This window comes from Balaenoptera borealis, assembly GCF_965194805.1.
Source record: "Balaenoptera borealis genome assembly, chromosome: 8".
In the NCBI taxonomy this organism is placed as follows: domain Eukaryota; kingdom Metazoa; phylum Chordata; class Mammalia; order Artiodactyla; family Balaenopteridae; genus Balaenoptera; species Balaenoptera borealis.
In genome coordinates, this window is record NC_138865.1 from 89,901,357 (window position 1) to 89,924,915 (window position 23,559).

Genomic DNA, 23,559 nt, shown 5'->3' on the forward strand with positions numbered 1-23,559 from the left:
CCTCACAGAGGACAGGGAATCATGAAGTACAGAGACCAGGGCCATCCAAGGCCCCTAGACACCTCGTCTGTAAAGGTGAGACCCCCAAATGTCTACACTCCCGGTTTGTGTAAACCGGAAATAGCTACTAACCCCATCAACCACCAGGGGGTTGCAAGACCCTAGGTGCTAAGCAAACAAAGGGAAATTAATGTCATTACAGGGCACGTGGGACCACAATCTGCCCCTCATGTAGTTTGAGGCCCAAGTTCATATTACCTGTGTGTTCTAAACAGTAAACAGCAAACAACCCCCGCCCCCCCAAACTCAAGCCAATAATTTGTTAGCTTAATCTGAGACTGGTAGCGGTACAGGTGGCAAGAACTAGTGCAAGTCCTCGATAGAGGAACCTACCTTTATCTCAGAACTTAAAGAATTTCCACAAATAAAATCTCAAGGAAATGCACAGCTTTCAATAAAAAGGAACTATACTTACACAGAGGCACTGTAAATGAGACACAACAGACAGAAGAAATAGACCCACAAGAATTCAAATACTGGAAATATCATACACAAACAAAAGTAGGAAATAACTATGATTGCTATATTGTTGGAAAAGGTCCAAATATGACTTTTACAAATGAAAAATAAAATAATTAAAGTGAAAACTTAATGGAAATGACAAACGATTAGAAAATGAAATTTAAAAATTAATTACAGGGAATTCCCTAGTGGTCCGGTGTTTAGAGCTCTGTGCTTTCACTGCCTAAGGCCAGGGTTCAATCCCTGGTCCAGGAAATAAGATCCCACAAGCTGTGGCCCAAAAAAAAAAAAAAAATTAATTAATTCCACTTACAATAATGTAAAAATTTACCTAGAAATAAATTTAACAAATGTTACAAAAGGCTCCTACCAATAAAAACTACAAAACATTGTTGAGAGAAATTAAAGACTTGAATAGATGGAGAAATATACCATGCTCACAAATTAGAATAATCAATATTATAAAGATGTACATTCTCCCAAAATTGATTTATAGATTCAATGCAATTCTAATAAAAATTCTAGCAGGCTTTTTTGTAGATATTGACAAACTGTCATTAAAATTTACCTGGAACTGTAAAGGTCTTAAAATGGGCAAAACGACATTGAAGAAGAACAAAGTTGGGGGGCTAACTCTACATGATTTTAAGACTTACCTTAAAGTATAGTAATCAAAACAGTGATATTGGCATTAAGATAGACAAATAAACCAATGTAAAAGAAAAGAGGGTCCAGAAACAAACCCACAATCAAATGATTTTTGACGAAGGTACCAGTGTAGTTTTATGAGGAAAGAACATTTTTTTCAAGTCATGCATCAACCGAATGTCAGTATGGAAAATATTGAACCTTGATTCATACCTCACATCTTACACAAGAGTTAATTCAAGATGGCTCAAAGACTTAAATGTAAAAGCTAAAACTATAAAGCATCTAGAAGAACGTATAGGAGAATATCTTTGTGATTGAATGTAGGCAAATATTTTCTGGACAGAACACAAAAAGAACTAACTATAAAAGAAAAAGTTCAAAATTACTGCTCTTTGAGGATAACAATAAAATAACAGTCAGAGTGAAACTACCATACACACATCTGACAAAGGACTCATATCCAGACTATATAGATAACGCCTATAAATTATTAATAAAAGACTTGGACAGACACATCATAAAAGATGATATGCAAATGAGTAACAAACACAGTTGCTCAACATTTCTTCTGAATTGAGGAGATAGAGACCAGTGCTCAGCGAGCCTGCAGCTGCTAGAATTTGCAAGGCAAGAGTTCAGGAGAGAAAGGAGCTATGTAGAATGTTTAGAAATCTGCATAGGGGATCTGTTTGAGTCTTTGGTTGAATATTCATCTACGCACACAGGGAAGGAAACCCCACAAAGCCATCAATAACAACTTTAGAGGAAAGAAAAATTACTGAGACGCTATAATGTTCTCAGATAATTCTGAGCTCCGACCAGGTCAGGAATCATTTGAGTTCTCTCCAGCCAGAGTAGAGACACTTCGTTGAATATATAGAGCATTTAACAGAGATCCCAGAAAGACCGTACATTACAAGTGAGGAAAAATTAGTCTTAGATTAATGGCTACTTTGGACTTGTCCTAAAGGGGTTTTAAAATAAGCCTCAAAAGAATCAAATTAATCTGCAAGTAACCTAGCTCACTGTCAGAAAAAGTTCAAGAATGGTATAGCCACTTTGGAAGATAGTTTGGCAATTGCTTACAAAACTAAACATACTTTCATCATATGATCCAACAATCATGCTCCTTGGTATTTATCCAAATGAGTTGAAAACTTATGTCCACACAACAACCTGCACACAGATGTTTATAGCAGTTTTATCCATAGTTGCCAAAACTTGGAAGTAACCAAGACATCCTTCAGTAGGTGAATGCATAAATAAACTGTAGTAAGCCTATACAGTGGAATATTATTCAGTGCCAGAAAGAAATTAACTATCAAGCTATGAGAAGATATTGGGGAAACTTAAATGCATATTACTAAGTGGAGGAAGCAGACCTTAAAAGACTCCATACTGTATGATTCTGAATATATGACATTCTGGAAAAGGCAAAACTATGGAGACAGTAAAAAATCAGTAGTTGCCAATTGATAGGGGGAGAGAGGGAGGAGTAGGCCAAGCACAGAGGATTGATACTATAGCAATACTCTGTATGATACTATAATGGTGGATACATGTCAGTATACATTTGTCAAAACTTATAAAATGTTCAATCCCAAGAGTGAATTCTAATGTAAACTATGGACTCTGGGTGATAATGATGTGTCAATATAGGTTCATTGATTGTAACTAATGTACCACTCTGATGGGGGATATTGATAGTGGAGGAGGTTGTGCATGGAGAGGGCAGAAAATACATGGGAACTCTATGTAATTTTTGCTCAGTTTTGCTGTGAACCTAGAAAATAAGTATTCTTATTTATTATTTATACTTTATTTATAAAATATAAAGTCTATTAAAAAAGCAGAGAGAAAAGATAGATTACCTACAAAGGAGAAATCAACTAATATCTGATTTCATAAAAACAGCAGTGGAAGCCAGAGACAGTGGGATGATGTCTTCAATTGTTGAGAGAAAACAATTATCACCCTAGAATTCTATATCCAGTGAAAACACTGTCCCATAATAAGGATTAAATATAAACATTTCAGTCAAACAAAAACTAAAATTGTTTGCCACTAGTCAACTCTCACTAAAGGGAATTCAAAAGGATATACTTCAGGCAGAATGAAGGTGATTTAAGATGGAAAGTCTAGAGGTAAAATGAATGAAGATCAGAAAAAGTGGTAAAAAGTGTTTTCAAAAATGGCCACACTTATTCCCCTCTTGGTCTCCATGCCCTTTTGCAATGTGATTTTGCAGATCCTTTTATCAAGAGATGGAGTCTATTTCCCCACCCTTTGAATCTGGGCTCAGCTCAATTCATGCCAAACCAATGGGATGTGGCAGAAATTATGTTGTGCCAGTTGTAAACTTCCATTCACTATTTTGGACCCCTGAACTGTCATGTTAACAAGCTCAGACTAGCTTGCTAGGATTAAAAACCACGTAGAAAAGCTGACCGAGACTATTATAGATCTGTTCAGCATCAAGTTGATCTGCCACCCGACAGCAGATTCATACGGGAGCTCAGCTGAGATCAGCTTAAATTTGCCTAGACCAGAAAAACTGCCCAGCTTACCCAAAGTCTTGTGAGAAATAATACATGGCTACTATTCTAAGCCACTAAGTTTTGAGGTGATTTGTTATTCAGTTAGGAGCACTAAGAGTTAGCAATAGATAATAATGGTATAAATTGATAATGTCTTGTGGGTTAAAAAATAAGATAGAAATAAAATATACAGCAATAGATAGATAGCATATGACTAGAGTTGAAGTGTTCTAGGGTTAAAAGAAAAGATGTTTATTTTTCTCATATAATAAGAACTCCAGGGATAAGCATTTCAGAGATGGTTCAGTTGCTTAAGGAATTTATCAAGGACCCAGACTGTCTCCATTTTTCTCTCTGTTATTCCTAGCTATGGCCATCATCCTTATGTTCACAAGATGGCTGCTGCACCTCCAGTCATTGCAACTGTGTTCCAGGCAGAAAGAGGGTGAGAATGTGATACTTCTATCTCTTCTTTATGAGGAAAACAATATCTTTCCCAGAAGCTCTACCTGGTAGACTTCTGATTATATTTCATTGGCCAGAAATCTGCCACATGGCGATATCGAGGTGCCAGAGCCTGGGAAACTTTAGTTAGGTGAACTGCTTTGCCAAAGAAAATGAGGATTCTGTTATAAAGTGAATGTAGCAGTGGATGTAGATTAGGCAACTAGCAGTCTCTGCTCTCTACTTAAGAGAAAACATCTTCCTTGAGGGAATAATGCAAAATGAAAAGCAAAGCAAACAATGTACTTAGCATGGAGATGGAGAGGTAGCATTGTGCAGGGGACAGGGCACTAGAGTGAGAGTCTCCTAGTCCTGGCTCAGAAGCTGACTTGCTGGGGGACTGGTCCTCATTTTCTTCCCCTTTAAATCACGACGTTGGAGTAAACTATACATTTTTGAGGGCCTATAGAGACTGTGAAGGGAATTAACGTTTATGATAGATTCTTCATGTGCAAGAGCACACTTAGACCTTACAACAAATATATGAGTCAGTGTCATTATCCCAATTTACACCGGGGATGTGAAATCTCAGAGAGATCAAGTAGGGTGCACAGATTCCACATCTAGTAAATGGCAGAGCCAGAATTCCAACTAGGGCCTGCAGACCTCCAAAGCCAGAGGCTTCCTTCCATTGCCCATCCATTTTCAAAAGGTGAAATAAGCACATGCATTTTTATTTACTGAGTTTTAAGGTCACACTTCCTAAACGAAGTGTCTTTTAAAGCGTGACCTGGTGACACTTCCCCTGGGGGTGTTTATTACATACACAGACTCCTGGACCTCCTTCAGATGAACTGGAGCAGACTCTCTAGGGCTGACACCAGGAATCTGCATTTTAAAAAGCTCCCCTAGAGACTTCCCCGGTGGCATGGCACAGTGGTTAAGAATCCGCCTGCCAATGCAGGGGACACGGGTTAGAGCCCTAGTCCCGGAAGATCCCACATGCCGCGGAGCAACTAAGCCCGTGCACCACAAGTACTGAGCCTGCGCTCTAGAGCCCATGAGCCACAACTACTGAGCCTACTCGCCACAGCTACTAAAGCCCACGTGTCTAGAGCCCGTGCTCCACAACAAGAGAAGGCACAGCAATGAGAAGCCCACGCACCACAACAGAGTAGCCCCCGCTCCCGCAGCTAGAGGAAGCCTGCATGCAGCAACGAAGACCCAGTGCAGCCAAAAAATAAATAAATGAATAAAAATTTAAAAATAAAAAAAATAAAATGCTCCCCTAGTAATTTGGAGACATTTTAAATTGGAGAACCACGATTATAAACATATAATGTATTGCTCCATTCTAATGTAGTTTATTTATAGATCGGTGGCTCATGGAAATTTCCTCCAAATATCAGGAAAATAAAATTTAAAAATAGTCTGTTTCTCCTTCCTGTTCCTCAGTTTCCTAATGAACACGTTCAATTCCATGGAAATGTGAAGAACCTGGAAGTGTGTCATAGAAGATATCTGATTAATTGAGGCTTTGTAAGGCAAAGGCACGGATTACTGTGAATGTGAACGCTGATTAGAATCACACAAAGCTGGAAGGGGATGGGCAAAGGAAATGACGTTACTAAATATTTACTATGTTCCAGACACTATTCAGACACATTATGTCATTTAAGGGGTCTAAGACATGTGATTCGATCCCTTTTATTTATAAATGGGGCAGGTACTATTATATTTCCATTTTAGAGATGAAGAACTTAATGATGAGAGAAGAACAATCACTTGTCTGAGATGAATCATTCATTCATTAACTCATTCACACAGTATCTCTTGAGGGCTTATCTTAAGCAAGATATTGAGACTAGAGCAGCAAAAAAAGCAGTCTAGAGACCTCAGGTGTCACAAGGCCCTGACCTACCCACCAGGTCTCCACTGAAGAAACCAGAACTGAGAAAGCAGATTGGGGCTGGAGCCTGGCAGAAACAGGCTCCCTGGGCGTGGACTGCCTGCTTCAGGGAGCAAGAAGAAAGCTTCCTGCTGGTGGTCTCAGGCAGCCCTAGAGAGCAGGCAGTGACCTTGGTTCCAGCAGTAGCTGCATCCCTGGTTAGGTGGTTCCGTGTATGTATACCAGCCCCTTACTTGCCCAGAGGAGAAGAGCAGGTGAGGGGTCCGATGAGAGAGGGCCTAGAAGTAGAATTTGAAAGGGAAGAAGGGGAGCCCCCAAATCTGAACATATCCTCTCACTAACCTTGGGAGATAGATATTATTTCCATTTTATAGATGAAGAAATGGAGGCTCAGAAAGGTTAACTGACTTTCTCAAGTAAATGTTCAAGCCAGAAGGGGAATAGTGCCCGTCTCGGATCTCAGCTCCAACACCTCCACCATGCCCCTTTAGTGCTCAGGAGGGAGGTCTTCACAGGGTTGTAAAATGCTCACCAAGTAGTGCTAAAGTAATTTACAAAGCGATACTAGAGGCTGGTTCTGATTCCCGTTACCAAGGGTTTTTTAACTCCAAGTTCAAATCGCACAGAAAATAAAATTTTCTCCCTAAAAGGTTCTGTGGAAAATGTTCTCTGTTCTGTGTAACAGCCTCCTCGTCTGTGTTTGTGTCTGAAGAGAGGACTAGTCTGACAGGAAGAGGGATAAATCTGGAGCTCGTTTCGGCGTCCCGGAGGAAAGGTGGGTGGAGCGTCTCACAGTAAATTAGGAATTCAGAATGAAAACGTAGCCGAGTTTATTTGGGTTTCTAGTGACACCTCAGAATTATTGTGCAGGCGTGTCAAAGGCGGCTCAGAGTAATGACTGCTCCTCCTCCGCCCTCGGGATGCTGCGTGCTAAGAAAGGGGAATCCCTCTCCTTTGGGGGGGTGGGAATCTTCCCTTTCCCACCTGGATCAGGAAGGGACAGGAGGAAAGGAGTGTGGTTTGGAGTCCAGTCTGGCTCTGATCTGAGTTCCGGAGAGGGGCGGGAGGCAGTTCGGGGGTGTGTCTGAGCTCGGGATCTGAGGTCTGAGGCCAGGATTTGGAGACTTTTTTCAGAATTTTTTTTGGGGGGGTATCTAGGTTTGGGGGTGGACGCTGACAGTGGGAGGAAACAGGAGACTGGGTCATATCTGAAAGGCACTGAGGTAGGATCTTGGGGCGGGGGGCATTGAAAGTTGAGGCGAGGATCTGGGGAGTGGAAGTTGAAGCCTGCTTGAAGGTACTAAGGATCTGGGTGAATGTGTGGGGTATTGATGGTGCAGGGCTGTGAATGGGAATCAGGCTCAGTACCAGATCTTAGGGGAGAAGTAAAGAGGCTAGAAGAAAAGAGCGTCGAGCAGCCACAGCCTTTTTCCTAAAGCGACTCACACCCAGACACACCCATCGTCCCAGACACAACCCAGTGCCCTCGGTGGCTGGAGGCAAGGCTGTACTGGCGCTGTCTAGATCCTTCCCACCGGGCCTTCTCCGAACTCCCAGCGGCTTCCACAACTGCAGGGGTCTGGCGTGTCCCCCCAAGCGGGGAGTCTGGGGGCGTGGCCAGCGGCCAGGCGCCCGCGGCTCTGGATTGGCTGCCCAGAGGGCCCGTAGGCGGGGCTCTGGGTTGGGGCCCGCTCGGCTGTTTGCAGACGGCGGGGAGGCGGGGCCGGCGGGAGCCCGGCAGCCAATGGACGCGCAGCCCCGGAGCAGTTACAAAGGGCCGAAGCGAGGCCGCCGCGGCGGCGGGGGAGGTGGGGCGAGGCGAGGCTTGCTGAGGAGAAGCGGCTGCCGGGCCGGGCCGGGCCACAGGCGGTGGCGGCGGGACCATGGAGGCGGCGGCCGCTGCTCCGCGTCCCCGGCTGCTCCTCCTCGTACTGGCGGCGGCGGCAACGCTGGTCCCGGAGGTGACGGGTGAGCGGCGGCGCGGCGGGACTGGCATGCGGCTACGGGGCGCGCGGACCGGGCCCGGCCTCTGGCTCGCTCCTTCTCTTTCTCAAACATGGCGCGGGGCCGGGGGCGCAGGTGGCGGCGCCTGGGCCGGGGCCGGGCTTTCCTGCTCGGGCCGCCGCCACGCTAGCCGCGGGCGGGGAGCGGAGGCGGGGCTAGGGCGTGGGTCGGAGCGCGGGTGGACTTGCCCGGCAGCCTGCGGCCGCCCCGGCTGCCCGCTCTCAGGGGGAGGTGGCGTCGGGCGAAGCCGTCCGGGGTCGGGGGCTGCCCTTTGGGGAGCGAGTAGGCGCGGGCCGACGGCCGGAGCGTGTGGGGCTGGCCGGGACCGGCAGAGCTGGGGCTGCTCCCCATTCCCTGCGGGGCGCTGTGTGGCGTTGTCCCGGGCACCGCACCCCGAACGAGTAGGTGCTCCAGGCTCCGGGGGCCCGGGAGGGGTTGGGGTCTGAGGAGGCTTCCAGGGCGGGGTGTGAGCTCTGATCCTCCAGGGCCTCCCCTAGCAGTGGGAGGGGGGAATGTGTGGCAGAGACCCCCGGGTCAGCAGGGCCGCCCTGGCCTTTGGCGCCGGCCTGACCCCGCCGAGAGGGGCCGCTTCTCCAGCTTTGGAAGGGGAGCTACTGTGAAGCTTTGTGTGAGGACAAGGAGGCACTAACATGTGCGGAGTGCTTCTTCTTTCGTGCTTCTGGGAAAGTGTTGAAGTGAATCCAGTAACCAGAAGGCTACAGATTGTTTTCGTAGTAGAAACTTGAACGTTTGCTCACTCTGCGGGGGTTTGGAATGTTTGAATGGAAGTGACTCTGAATTGATCAAACGCTTTTATTTCCTCGAAGGAACATCGCTAGAGATGTTCCATTTTTTGAGTGACAGTAGTTTGAATCAGTCGTCTGTGTAGCTGGTTTTCGAGGGAGTGTTTGCTGCGTTTTCCAAAATATTAAATTAGGATGGGGTATGTGGTCGTCACCTACACCGCGGAAGGAGAAGGGAAAAACTTTGTTAGCATCCAAGTTATAGTACTAGAAACTGAAATATAGAGCCTTAGTGTAAGCAACTAAGATAAAGTGAAAGTACGTTTCTGTGTCTGTAATTGAACACCAAATGTTTTTAAAACAAAAAATTCAAGAATTAGGGTGCCAATTATTATTAATAGCTACTGTCTTTTAAGAGCTTACTATGATGTAGATGCATGAAGTACACCAAAGTACATTATCTAATCCTCACAACTAAACCCTTAGGGCTATGTGGCATTTGCCCCATTTTATAGATGAGAAAACTAAGGTGTGGAGAGGGTAAGTACTCAATTACTAAGAGCTGGAGTTAGTACACTGAGGGTTCAGAGTTTCCAAAACCTATACACCTTAATATATACACCTCACTGTCTGGCATAGCCCATTTTTCTTTTTTAGTCCTCTAATGAGTGATCTTTATTATTCACTTTTAGATTTTTGTCCTCACAATTAGAAAAACAGGTTGGCTTCTTTCTGACTCCTAGTACATTCTTTTTTTTTTTTTTGGCTCTGCCGCGCAGTAGTATCTAAATTCCCCAACCAGGGATCGAACCCGTGCCCCCTGCAGTGGAAGTGCCGAACCCTAACCACTCCTAGTACATTCTTGGAGTCCCTTCACACTGGGCCTACATTAGAGGAAACAATGGATTTTTGACATTGGCCTGAGAAGGGGGACAAGATAAATGTGTGGACAGGTGGGAGAATCCATATAGTTATGCATCAAGCATAGGTAACATTTCCACACCACTATTAACTCAAGTAGCATAGTTCACTCTTTTCCACCTAGCTTAGCACACAAAGTGTTCGTGTATTCAAGCATCAGTATTGGACTTAATAGATGTACAGAGTATTGCTCAGTCCATGCCCTGGAGGAGCTTACAGACTACCCTGGCATGCCTACAATACAAAGCCGATCCAGGAGCTATTATTATTATGCTTGAGTCTAGACTACCTCAACTGGTCTGCCTGTTCTCCTTCATTATGTTGATGTTTCCATTCATCCTTTCATATATTCTGAAGAAGCGCAAATGCTTTTTAAAATTTATAATTTGACTTCCTTTTTAAGAGTTTGCAGTTGTTCCTTATTGTCTGGGTATCAGTTTTGTATTTCTCTGCCCAGCTTCTGCTCTCTCCAACATAGATTTCTCTAGGGAAATTGGTTCCTTGTCCGTGGTACACAGTTTAGTACCACTATGTATACATACATATCCTGTGTGAGAATGCTTCTTTTCTGCCATTTTGTAACTTTTTCTTTCAAAACATGCCTAAAACCCAACTCTTCTTTACATTGATGCCTCTTGAATGTTTTGTCCTTACTTCATATGCAGCCATCAGTTTAGTCCTGCCTGTTATCCCTCAAATCCATTTGCTTTCCAGAGTTTCTCTCACCTAGGCTTTTTTATAGGCTGCTGCCAAGCTAATCTTCCTCAGCCATCCCCACAAAGGGTTTATGAGATTTCCCATTTGTATTCAGTGCTTAGAGCAGTACTTGAGGCTTATGATTAGGGCCATCTCTGTGTATCCAACCAGAGATCTCACATCCCACTACTGCAAACCCTCGAGTCCAGCGTTTTCTATTTTTCCACCCACTCCTGACTTTTCAGCCTTTTCACTACATATTTAATTTTGCCCCTTTTGGGCGTGTGAGGAGAGAAGTTCTCAGTCCTGATTTCCTATACCGCTTTAGTCTGTATTTCCCTGAACTGTATAGAACGTACACTTTGTGTTGTCTATTTCTACCATGTTGCACTGTTACTTACAAATACTCTCCAACATGTTGTAAGTACCCAGAGGGCAAGGATCATGCCTTTTATTTCTTTTATGGTCTCAGAACCTAGCACTATGTTTTATATTCTGTTCCACTTAAATGCTTATTGTTTAAATTAATTCTGTTTGACTTGAGTATTCCTTTAGTGTTTATACTGTTATATGTAAGTACAGTTTATACAATATTAATTGAGAATTCTGTGTACAATCAGGAAAAGTCATGTGATGTGGTAAAAGAAGCAGTTGGTTATTAGATTTGGTTATTAGTCCCAACTTCTAGATATGTAGAAAATGGGGATGATACCTACTTTGTCCAGTTTATGAGATTGTGAAGATCAAATGAGAAAATTGTATTGGCGTTTGAGGTTGCTATTTTGTATTGTTATTAATAGGAGGGCTGATGTTCAACCAGCAATTCCCACTGGGCCACGTGTGTTTTGATTGGTTAGACATCCTTTCTGATTGGTTGGTACCACTGGGGTGCTAGTTGTTAATACTTTTAATATCACCCCTGCAGAGAGGCATCAGTATTCAAAGAGGGAAGTGAGTATTCTCGACTGAAGTGACTGGGGGAGGCTTCCTGGACACTTTAGGACTTAAACTGACTTTGAAGGGTGGCTAGAATTCAGTTGGGCAGAGAGGGGGATTTGATGAGTATTAAGCTCTCTCTTTGTAAGCTGTGTCCCCCAGCTCCCCTAGGGCAGGAAGCAAAAGCTTCTATTGTCTGGCTGGCAAGTTACTCTTTATAGAGTTAATTTCCTTATTCTGAAATGTGGGGTTTGGATATATTAACCACTATTATTTTTTCCCAAATTCTAAAAATTCTCTAATATGTGACTGGAAACAGAAAGGTAATCTAAGTGGGATGAGTAAGGGAGAGTATAATATAATGGGATGCCCACCAGGGCTAGGCATTCAAATGTTGAAAGTCATAAATCACTGAGTTTACAGATAGAAAAGCATAACTCTAGAGGTTAGGTGAATTTCTCAGGGTTGGACAGAACCAGGACAGGAACTTTGATTTTTCTGATTCTAGATCTTGTGTCCTATATGGCAGTTTAAAATGTGAAGGATTTGGAGGGGGGAGGAACAGAGTTAATGGAGTGACTTACCTAAGTCAAGTTACCTTGAATTTCACAGAGCTTAAGAAAAGTGAGTTCTGAAAGTGGGAGGGAGGGGGAATAATTATAGGTTATAAAGTCCTCAAGAGAAGGTCAGTACCTTTTTTATACTGCTGAAAAAAAGGGCCTGGTGTAGTGCTTATTGATTGAGAAAAGTAGGCTTATAGTAGTTTGGAAGAAAATTTGGTTTAATTGAAGTGGGATGCAATTGAAAGGCCTTGTAGCACATGGTTAGGTTTAGAATTTTAGATGATCTGCTTTGTTGTTGAAATTAAATGAGGAGGGACTTCCCTGGTGGTGCAGGGGTTAAGAATCCGCCTGCCGATGCAGGGGACACGGGTTTGAGCCCTGGTCCGGGAGGATCCCACATGCCGTGGAGCAACTAAGCCCGTGCGCCACAACTACTGAGCCTGCGCTCTAGAGCCCGTGAGCCACAACTACTGAAGCCCATGCGCCTAGAGCCTGTGCTCCGCAACAAGAGAAGCCACCTCAATGAGAAGCCCTCGCACTGCAACGAAGGGTAGCCCCCGCTCACCGCAACCAGACAAAGCCCTTGTGTAGCAACGAAGACCCAACACAGCCAAAAATAAATAAATGAATAAATAAATTAATTAATTAAAAAAAAAATTAAATGGGGAACTGACATGTTCAAAATAATGAAGAAGGAGATAAATCTTGTTCCTGTGGGGAAGGATGCTCCTGTGAAGACTTTTGTTGACAGCTTCTCCTAGGCCTAATTGAAACAGTTGCCTGAACTCAATACTATTCTTTAGTACAGTTGTATTGTATCAGATATGTTCATGTCTAATGAAGTGGGTTTTGAAAATGCCAGTATCCTATGGATGGCCCTTTTGATATGAGAACATATCTTTTCAAACCACAGAATCCCCTGCACATGTCAAAAAACCTCATGCCTTTTGCTGTTTTTTTCTTGGTCATGGCTTGCATAATGCAACTTTTTCTGAACAGATGGACCCTGGTTTGGTACCATGTGATTGGGTCACATCTTCGCTTCCTGATTCTGGAATTGACAGCAGATGCTGGCATGTTTCTCAGGAATTTTCATGTCTTGTTCCATAGAACTGGCTCAAGAAAACTTTTGGAATCTCCTCAAAATTTATAGTCTGTCTTGACCCAGCCTAACTGCAATACTTAGGATAATATTTAATGCATTACTTAATGTAATTTTCTCAATATCAAATCTAAGCAGTTTCCATAAACATTAAGATTTGCTGCTACTCTGAATTAGATCCAGGTTTAGCTGTACAGTTTTAGTCCAAATACTACAAGTCAGTTTCTTATGGTTACCCTTTTTAGATGTGAACTTAACGATTGATTGACTTGTAGGCTTTTTGCCTTAGACACTTTCTCAAACACTAGTGGAGCAAGTCTGATTGGTTTTATGGGTACAATTTTATAGATCAGATCTGGCCTTTTGTAAAGCCGCTCCCTCATTTTGGCAATCTGAGAGCAGTATACATTATACAGAATGATTTATAACAAAAATATTATGACTTGCAGCATATACACACAGGTTGCTTTGACATTTCTGTGAAGGTTCAGTGGTCCTTGCACCATTTTATCAATCTGAAAGGAATATATTTAAGAATGTGCTAGGAATTCTACCTGCCTTGTCTCATTTAATTCGCATAACCAACCTTGGATGATAGTTGTGTAATAGTACCAAATCTTCTTACTTTTGTACCAGTTAATTTCCAAAAGACTCTTTTTAAGTCCGTTTGTTCCCAGGTCCAGTGACCAGTGCCCAGGAGATAACTGTAGATTTTGATAACATTGGTTTTAACTCAGGATTCTTTTCAGCTCTCTTAAACATTATCTAAAGATGTTAATATTTTGTCATTCATATTTTAATCATAAATACATTTGTAAAAGGAAGACACTCCTTTAGATGGAACAGATAGTGACTAACAGTAGTCCAGCCACTGAGACTCAAATGATTGTGCATTACCATTAACTCCATCAGCCTGGGTAGGCAGAGTTGTCAGGATTTTGCTCAGATTGGAACTTAGTTTGTTCCTATGAAAGTTTGTAAATAGAAGAGCTTCTGTGTTTCCATTTTACAGACCAGGAAACTGAGGTCATGATGTTAATGAATGGTGGAGCCTGTGTTTAACCTTTGCAGAGTGTGTACTCTTTCCTCTGCATCACGCTGCTTTCATACACAGTAAATATCTTATAATGGTCATTTTGTCAGGAAGATTTTCTTCCTTCCTTCCTTCCTTCCTCCCTCCCTCCCTTCTTTCCTTCCTTCCTTTCCTTCACCATGAGAATATGCTTCAGCTTGTCTTTATTACAGTTTGCCTCTTTGCAACTACAGCTTACTCAGATGCTTGCAGTCTTTCTTTGACATTATATTTTTAGGTAATTTGAATCTCTCCAATGATTCTAATGATGGTTGATCCCTCACTATTTGTGTTGATTTATTTATATTCATAGCAAACTCTTTGCTTCTCAAATTAACGTAGGCACACAGAGCCGAAAATTTGAATCAGAGAAGAGAAAAAAGCTATCATTGTCCATCGTTAACATTTTGGCTTATTCTGTCCCCTTTGCATTTTTTTGTATAATATAATCATTCTTTAATCATTCTGTCTCAATAGTTTATCAAAGCTAATATGTTTTTAAGATGGCAGAGCTCTGGCTTGTAGTAGAAATAGCTCATTTAATCTTAGCAAATATTTAGTAATGGTCAACTCAGTGGGAGGTATAGAAAAAGACGCACACTTGCTTTCAAGGAGTATGATGCTGGGGAAATATGAATACAGATTCAGTAATAGCAACCACAGGGACTGCTCTCTAGAGGTGATAGGACTTGATCTTGTGCCTTGCAGAATAGGTAGGGTTTAGAGAGGATGAGGGGCAGAGGGAAAGTACGCCTAGGTAGGGGAGGATGATGTGAGTGAAGAAGGAGCGTGCTAAGTTTCAAGAATTTTAAGGGGAGGAATGGAAGTTCATGATGTAGAGGGTGGGCTCAGAGAATTATGAGCCTTGAAAATCAGGAAAAAGAATGTTTAACTGCACCACAGAGGAAATGGAGCAGGGTGGCTACCTAGGAGTTTTTGGAGTAGGTATGATGGCCTTGGGAATGGAGTGAAAGGGTGGCTCTGTGACATTTTAAAGAAATAGGAGCTGGCAGTAGGGCCTTTGCATGGCTGTTGCCTTCCCTGCAGGCTCTTGGCTTCCTCCCTCACCTCTTCTGTGTCTTTGCTCACATGTCACCTTTTTCTCAAAGAGCCTTACCCTGACCACCCTTTTTGTAATTGTCATTATCTTGCTTTGCTTTTTCTTTTTTTAACACTACCTTCTGAAATACTGTATTTACTTATCATATTTACTTATTTACTATGTTTATTGTTTCCCTCTAACTACTAGGATATAAGCTTCATGAAAGTGTATATCTTTGTTTTGTTCATCAGTGTATCTAGAGTGCAAAGAAAGTGCCTGGTGCATCGTAGGCACTCAGTAAATATTTGTTGAATGGCAGTAGCTCTTAACTGTAAAAAGGTGGAGTAAAAAAATTAAGAAGGACTCCATGAAATAAAAAAAGAATGACTCCAGGATTTTTATACCGAGATAATGCCTTTAACTAGTAAGGAATTTGGTGAGAGAAAGATTGAAGGGAAATGAATTCTGATTTGAGCATGTTGAGTTTGAGGTGAAAGTAGGCTAGGCAAGTGAAATGGTTCAGTAGGCAGCAACAATATAAGACTGGAACATGGTTGGAATGGGAGAGGACGTTAGGCAGAGAAATGATTATCAGCATTTCCTTCCACCCCATTCTTTTGGATTCTCATGCCCCCCAAACCACCTTAAGTGGAGTATTTATTTTGATCCTGAATTCCTAGCTTAGATGTGGAGCCTTGCTCAATTCACTGTTACATTCTTCGCTCCCGGTTGCAGGTCCATGTTTTGTTACCCACCCCCCTACCCCCAAGCCAAAGAAGTATATATTCAGAATCGTTTGTGAACTTCTGGTTCTACTGAAATTGGCCTTTAGGCTATGCTGCTTTCTCTGCAGTAATATGACTGACTTCCTGGGAATCTGCTCTGGTTCCTGGCTGAGGTACAAGAGAGGGAGTTTCTTGTTTGAAGCCTGCTTTTACTCCACTGGCTTCACGTCATGGTTGTGATGTTAATAGGTGTTACCTTTGCTGTCTCTTGGAGCTTCCGGATGGCAATATTGTTAAACGCTTTTCATGCTACTGTTTTTCTCCGTGAACTAAACACTGGTGCAGTTGTACGTATCTCTAGACCATCTTTATTTTTCTCTTTGGATTGATCTAACTTATTTGTTTTCTTTCCAATTTTGAAGGCGTTTAAATCATGTGACTTGGTTGCCAGAAATGTAATAAAATCTTTATGGGAACAGGTATAAGAGCCCCCACATATTTGTCTGGCATTAGATTCTAATCAGTGTGTCTCTCTGGGACTCACTTTTCGCAGGAGGATAACACCTAACTTCAATGATGATTGTGAAGATAATATGTATCAATAGTAGTGTTTATAGAGTACCTAGCACATAGCCTGATACTGATAGATATTCAATAAATGAGACTTATACATTTAAATAAGTGAAGGAATGCCTTTTGGAAGAGGAAATACATGTCTGTGTAATGAACTATGATTAATTGGTAGACTGAGAGGCAGATTTCACTCAATGTAAGAAAGGACTTTCTATCAATGGGAGCTGTCATGAAGTGGAACATTATAAGGTGCTATGTTCCCTGTCACTGGAAATATTCAGACAGAGGTGGGAGGCAGAGATAACCTTCTGTCCAAGAAGCTGTAGAACACATTTCTTGCATTAGGTGAGAGGATGGAATTGATTATCTCCAAGCTCTTCTTCTACCCCAGAATTCTTTACTTACAGGTGTAGTCCAGGCTTCCTTGCTCACTGTTTTTAGCCAGCATACAGGCTCTCGACTTCCCTAGCATTCATGGCTTCAAGGTGAGCACTGTTTTATAACTTTATCTTATTGTATGGGAAAAATTTATTCAGTGCTTGTCTTGTCCTCTGGCCATTTTCTATAAAAGAATTTAGGACGCTTGAAATAAAAATATATGCAGTAAGACCAAAACTAGTGATCAGAAAGATAACAACCAACAAGTAAAAGAGGAAAAGAAAGAGAAAAATTAGCTATAACTTTTACCTGAGGAAAGCTTTAGTAGTTGAGCACAATAATTAGCTTTGAGTTTTCTAGGATTGAGGGCAATAAGGGAACCTGAGAGTTTGCATAGATCTCATTGCCTGTTGTTGAGAACACATGAGGAGGCTGCCACCTTCCTTAATAAAATGGAGCCCCCAAACACGAAGGCCACAATGCAGGGAGAATCTCCAAGTGTTAAAAGAGTTCCAGGACCTGGCAGCCCTGATTCTTGTTCTCAGCCTTCCTCTTTAATATGTTTGAGGATTCAGTTTAGTGCTGCTGCTACCATTTTTATTCTCTACTCTTAAGGACACACTAGTTTTACCTTAATGCCAGTGCAACAGCTGATATAAGGCTGGAATGTTTAAATCAAGCTATCCTAAAAGCTATGGATAGAAAGCAACATAAAACTATTCATTCTGGTTTACAAAGACTCTGTCTTCAGGTCCTTATCTTTTGGCCTGTCTCCGTTTGGCAGACAGAGTGAGTACTGCCACCAAGTGAACTGAGCCAGACATCTACCTCTTTTCCCACAGTCCCAACTCAGCAAGGTCCAGAGAGTGTCTTTGCTTGGGTTTCCTGTTTGAAGAGCTGCCTCCTTTCTGGGTGATGAATTATGGGAATGATGACTTCCTTGAGGAGAGACTGCACTTACCTAGAGAGCGTGGCCCTATATATGTTGGTTGTATAGTAACCCAATATTCATATAAAAGATACCCACGTATGTTACCATAAAGGATATTCTTTGGTTAGAGACATGCTTATTTCACTGGGGAAAACAAGTTTCTCCCTGCTCTTGAGCAGAATCTATTATAGAAGCTTTGTATAAGGGGCATTGGGAAAAAAGTGAAGAATTGGGGTTTATCACTCTCCATGACTTGAGTGAATTCACTTGCCTTGCGTATTCTGCAGTTGCAGAGTTACTTTAGGCCTGTTCCAGTGTTTCCTTGTTCTAATCAACAGGCTGAGCCTCCTTATTTTTGTTCACTTGCTTCAGGATAACCATTCCATCTAGATTTCCGAGGTGTGAACCTCACTGATTGCATAATAGTGTATATTTATAGTTCTAGGACACCTTGTGCAGGCATCCTGTTACATTTCTACAATATAAGATCTTTAAATATGTATGGAAATAACAAATAGCTCCCATGGAAAAAAGCAAAGACAAATTTTTTTTTTTTTTTTTTTTACTAGAAATAAGGACTAATATACATATTTGGGAGCACTGAACATAGAGGAGATAAACCTGAAGAGGAATATAGAGATAAAAGCAGTAATGGTGGCTTTTCATTTATACAAACACACAAACTCTTACTCCCTCCCTCCCTCTCTCTCTCTCTTTCCCCCTCTCTCTCGCTCTCTCTCTGTCTCTCACACACACACACACACACACACACACACACACACACACACACATGCACACACAATATGTGTATGGGGCTTTTTTTTTTTTCTTGATGTATTCATTCCCAAACCAAACTATAATGTGTTCTAATTGAGTCTCTTTGTTTAGCACATGGCTATTGATTTGAGTCCTTTTTTCTCCAATTGAAAAACTGACATTTTAATTTTGTTATTCAGTGTACAACAGATTTGAATAAAAACACCAAGATTGTGTATTGTAGATTTCCTTCAACAATAATTATATGTAATTATTTTACCAAAATAAACAAGTTAAAGTAGTTTTAGCTATTTTATCTCATTTCACATTTGGGGAAAAAATTACAGACCAGGGGCTACAGTTTGCTCTTGTTTCTCAATGAGGAAAGCTAATTTCTGATTGCTAGTTCCAGCTGGTTCCACCAGAGAAGTGTATAGTTGGTGCTAGTAAAGAGCACTGAGCATGTGGAGAGGAAGCGCAACTGGAAATAGGTCAGCCTGGCCACATGCTGCTAAAACAGGTGACAGTTTTCATGAGTGTGGTATCTCAGAAATTTTAAGGAACCTGTGAAGATTAAATGAGTTTATGCTCCTAAACTTGGAGCATACTTCCTGGCACATAGAAAACATGGAGTAAATGATAGTTATTAAGAAAATTGTTTTTTATAGAATCATAGAATTTTTAGACTAGAAAGGACCATGAGACCATGATTATCATTTTGTCTAACTTTATAAGTGAGGAAACTGAAGCTCAGACATTACGTGGTATTTCAGGATAAGCAGGATAATTTCAGGATGATAATTCAGCTAATGACTGAACAGGAATCCAACTGCCTCCTCACAATTTTATTTAGCATCCCTTTTCTGACTCAAGCCTCCATTAGGGAGAATGATTTCTTAAAAATCGCCTAACTTTGTGGAAGATTTCTTTAAATACTATCAAATCAGACCCTTAACAGATGGATGCATAGATGGATAAATAATGATGAAATCAATATAGCAAAATAGTAGCAGTTATGAAATTTAAATGGTGGCTATAGAGGTGTTCACATTTCTGTCAATTTTTCTGAATGTTTGAAAACGTTCATAATATAATGTTGGGGGGGGACTAAAAAAAATCTATACCATCTCCTCACCCCAGATATGTTTCTATTACTGATTTCTCTGAACACAGACCAACCAGCGGTACTTGCTACAGCCAAAGGAAATAAAACAACCGGGGGTCCAGAGCCCTCTGGCATGCACATTCTAGGCCCTTTCCTTGACAGTCTCCAGGGATTGAGAACCACAGGTCTGTTTCAAGTTTTCCTGTCCTTTTCTTTCTTTTCTCTATCCTTTTTTTAAATTACAAGTGATAGTTGTGCATTGCAGATTTGGAATTCCCTACTCACCAACAAACAAGCCAATTAACACAATTAGCACTATAGATGACTTTCCTATGAACAAAGGCTCTATTTTTTTTCTTTTTATTGTTTTGCTTTCTCCCTTTCCATGGTAAATTTTACTTTTGTTCTTTTCCTTCTTATTTTTAATGCATTTATAATCTTGAGTATTTCTGTTCTTATATAATCTTTCTCCCCAAGATCACAATTGTTTCTTCCACCTTATCCTTTAAAAACAAAACAAAAACAAAAACATGGCCACATAAATATTCTTTTAGCTGGGGCCTTTCCACCCTTTCTCATATATCACTTAAGTTTTGTCAGATCCAGCCTACCCTTGCCATATGATGGGAGAAGGCGAAGGAGGGAGTTTCAATAAATGGGGTTTTAGGAGTCAGGCAGAAACCTTAGGGGATACTCTTCAAGGGTCAGCAGACTCAGAATTAGCTGTGCATTGCAAATAGTATGCCCTAAGGAAATAGCTGCTCTAAGCAATTGGGTCCTTGCATCTAATTTAGCTTAGAGATCCTGGAACAGGGGAAAAAAGTCTCATGGAGCAAATGAGTATAATCACCTATGAACCATTATAAACCATTGCTAGGGCCTAATAACTATTAACTTATAGTTAGTAAGTTAATATTAACAGAGTATAGACATAACTCTGTGCCGCCATATACACATGCTGCATAATTCTGTACAACATAATTCTGTGCTGTATCTTCTATTCTCCAAAGGATAAGTAACATCAAGCCTTAGCAGACTCTAACCAACCCCCTGCTAGAGGCCTTCTTCAGTAACCAAAATGGTACTAGTAATTTGAAAGCTGAATTCCTAATGCTAAGTCTTGGGACGTCTAGATTTTGAGGTCTGAAAACTTTTAGGTTGATTACAGTACATCCCCAAGCTCTAGTTTTTATATACACATAGTTTAGTCTTAAAAGGGTAAGTGTTCCTCAAAGGAGTTCAGACAACACTAGCTGCTTGCATCCTCATGCCCCAAGGGAGGCCATGGATTCAAAGGTTAGAAATATTGTAACAATATAACTATTATAAAAGCCTCTCATTTTGAGTGGGCTTTTCTGTCCTTGCTTGGTTTAGTTCAGGTTTCTTTCTCTAGGAGACTGTAACTAGAATTGAACTGCTTTCTTTGAAATTTTATTTGACAAGGGAGATGACCATTTCAGACTAGGGAAGGCAAGAAGGTTATAGCCTGTGTAAGTTGTGGTTCACCAAGTCTCAGATTTCTAACAGTATCTATCATCTCTCTTTTGGCTAAATTCTGTTATTTTTTCCTTTGTTTTGCAAAGGGGTGGGAATTACATAAAACTAAATACCAAGAGACTCAGTTAAGAGTAGAAAATGTGATTGCTTCTGTGGAGCGGGAAATAGGAAGGGTTGATTGTTCAGGAGTTGTTACCTTTTTTTTTTTTTTTTTGGTAACAATCTTGTAGAACTATTTGACGCCTTAAACTCTGTACATGTACAGCTTTGATCAAAATAAATCTAAGTTAAAAAAATTAATGGTAAATATATGGCAGTTATAAGTCCATGAATGCTTAGTAAATATGAAGGATTGAATTCCCCTGTTGAAAGGACAGATTCTTAGATAGGATTAATATAGACACAAAGGCCTGCAATCTAACAAAGTTTTTCAAGAAACACTTAAAGTGACATCAAAGGTTGAAAGAGTGGAATAGAAAAAGGCAAATCTGACCCCAAAAAAAGTAGGTATGATAAGATTCATACCTGACAAAATAAAATTCAAACTACAAAAGCATTAAAGGGAAGAAAGAGATGTATTAATATTTTATTTTGATAAGAGGTACCATCTCTTAAGACATGTCATGAATCTTTATGCAACTAATAAAATATTATCAAAATATGTAAGGCCAGAATTGTTAAAAATACAAGAAGACATTGATAATTTCACTGTTTGTAGATTAAGAAAGCAGTGCTTGAATAACAGAATAATAAATAATGTATTCCAATTTCATAATCATGAATAATAGTTTTGCAAAATAATTCTGCAATTTTCCAGGAAATTGATGATTTGGAAGTCTACAAAGAAAGGTCAGATTAAAAATTAACAACAGCCAAAAAAAAAAAAAAACAAAATAAAAAATGTATCTACTTGGAAATGTAAGATTATTCTTCTAAATAATCCTCAGGTTAAAGAAGAAGTTACAATTGTAAATTATAAGCCATTTAGAAATGAACAAGAGCATATCAAACTTAGTGGGAGTTTTGCTGAAGGAGTACCCAAAGGAAAATCTGAAAGTAAGAAGATTCAAAATCAAGCTATAGACCAAGTAAATACAAAGAAAATAAGGATTTAGAAAAAAATTAAGAAAAGCAGATATGATACATAGAACCCCAAATCAGTTCTTTGTAAACACATTATTAAAATAGACAAATATTTGGTAAATCTAAAACAGAAAGACATGAATAGAAAAATGGCAAAGGAGAATGGTGTCTTTTTGTTGAACTGTAATGTATTTTAATGTAGTCCAATTTCAGTCTTTTTCTCTTTAAGGTTAGTGCTTTTTGAATGCTATTTGATTAATATTTCTGGATTCAATGTCTTGAAAATGTTTTTCTGTGTTTTCATCTAAAAGGCTTCTTGTTTTACCTTTCACTTTGAGATGCACAGTCCATTTGGAGTTGATTTTTGATTATGGTATGAGATTTTTTTTTTTTTTTTCATTTTAAAAATATGTATGCCCAGTTGACCCAGTACTATTTGTTGGTAATGCCTTCCTTTTCCTAGTACACTGTGTTGTCACCTGTACTATAAATCAAGTAGTTGTATATGTGAGAGTCTGTTTCTGGAATCTCTATTCTATTTCATTGGTCTATTTGCCATTGTGCCAATACCACACTGTCTTAGTATTATAATGTTATAATGGGTCTTGATATCTAGTAGTTAGGTTTTCCAAAAGCATTGTTTTTGAAGATTGCTTTGACTGTTCTTGGGATGTTTTTCCACATAAATTTTAGAATCACCTTGTCAGTTCACACACACACACACACACACACACACACACACACACATATACACACAACCCAACCTGTAGGATTTTGATTTGATTCTGTTGAATGTACAGATCACTTTGCAGAATATTGACATTTTTACAGTATTGAACCATCCAGTGAGGAGGCTGGCATGTTTCTCCATTTATAGATAAATACATTTTATTTTATATTTTTCATAATGTCTATCAAGTATTGTTTTGAAGCTTTCACTGTAAAGGTCTTACATGTTGTTTGTTAGATTTATTCCTAGATATTTGATTTTGGGGGATGCTTTTGTGAATGATAATATTTTATAATTTGTGTTTTCTATTTGTTGCTGGTTTAAGAAAAGGCGATAACTTCTTTGTATAGTGACTTTGCTTTATCTTGAATAGGTGTTGAATTTTATCCGTATTTTTGTTTATATGATCTATTCACATTTTCCTAAACTGCCTAATTCTCTTATTCCTGAGTCTACATACAATATCTTTGTATATCACCGCCCTTGAATGACCTCCTTTCCTTTTTTAGCCTTCCATAAGCCTCAGTTGAGATGTCATCTTTGAGATAAGTCTCCCATTTCTGTGCTGCCTCTGCACTTTGTCCATATTACCCTTTATCAGTTGCATGTTTGTTCTCCACATTACACTGTGAGCTCCTT

General features: G+C 40.5%; 1 protein-coding gene and 1 long non-coding RNA gene across 5 annotated transcripts in view; both read left to right on the forward strand.

Annotated features, from left to right (window-relative positions):
- The first annotated feature begins 7,813 nt into the window (after positions 1-7,813).
- The window catches only part of TGFBR1 (transforming growth factor beta receptor 1), a 68,037-nt gene continuing 52,291 nt past the window's right edge, over positions 7,814-23,559 (forward strand). Inside the window, exon 1 of one of the 4 annotated variants that reach the window (XM_082404051.1) lies at positions 7,814-8,031. In XM_082404051.1, the coding sequence (XP_082260177.1) occupies positions 7,947-8,031 (85 nt within the window). In that variant the 5' untranslated portion in view covers positions 7,814-7,946. The remainder of the gene's footprint in view (positions 8,032-23,559) is intronic. The other 3 variants (XM_082404052.1, XM_082404049.1, XM_082404050.1) reach the window with 3 other exon arrangements.
- On the forward strand, positions 8,346-22,080 carry LOC309634307. The gene is made up of 2 exons (XR_014247964.1): positions 8,346-16,925; positions 17,661-22,080. It is a non-coding gene; the product is annotated as an uncharacterized lncRNA (long non-coding RNA).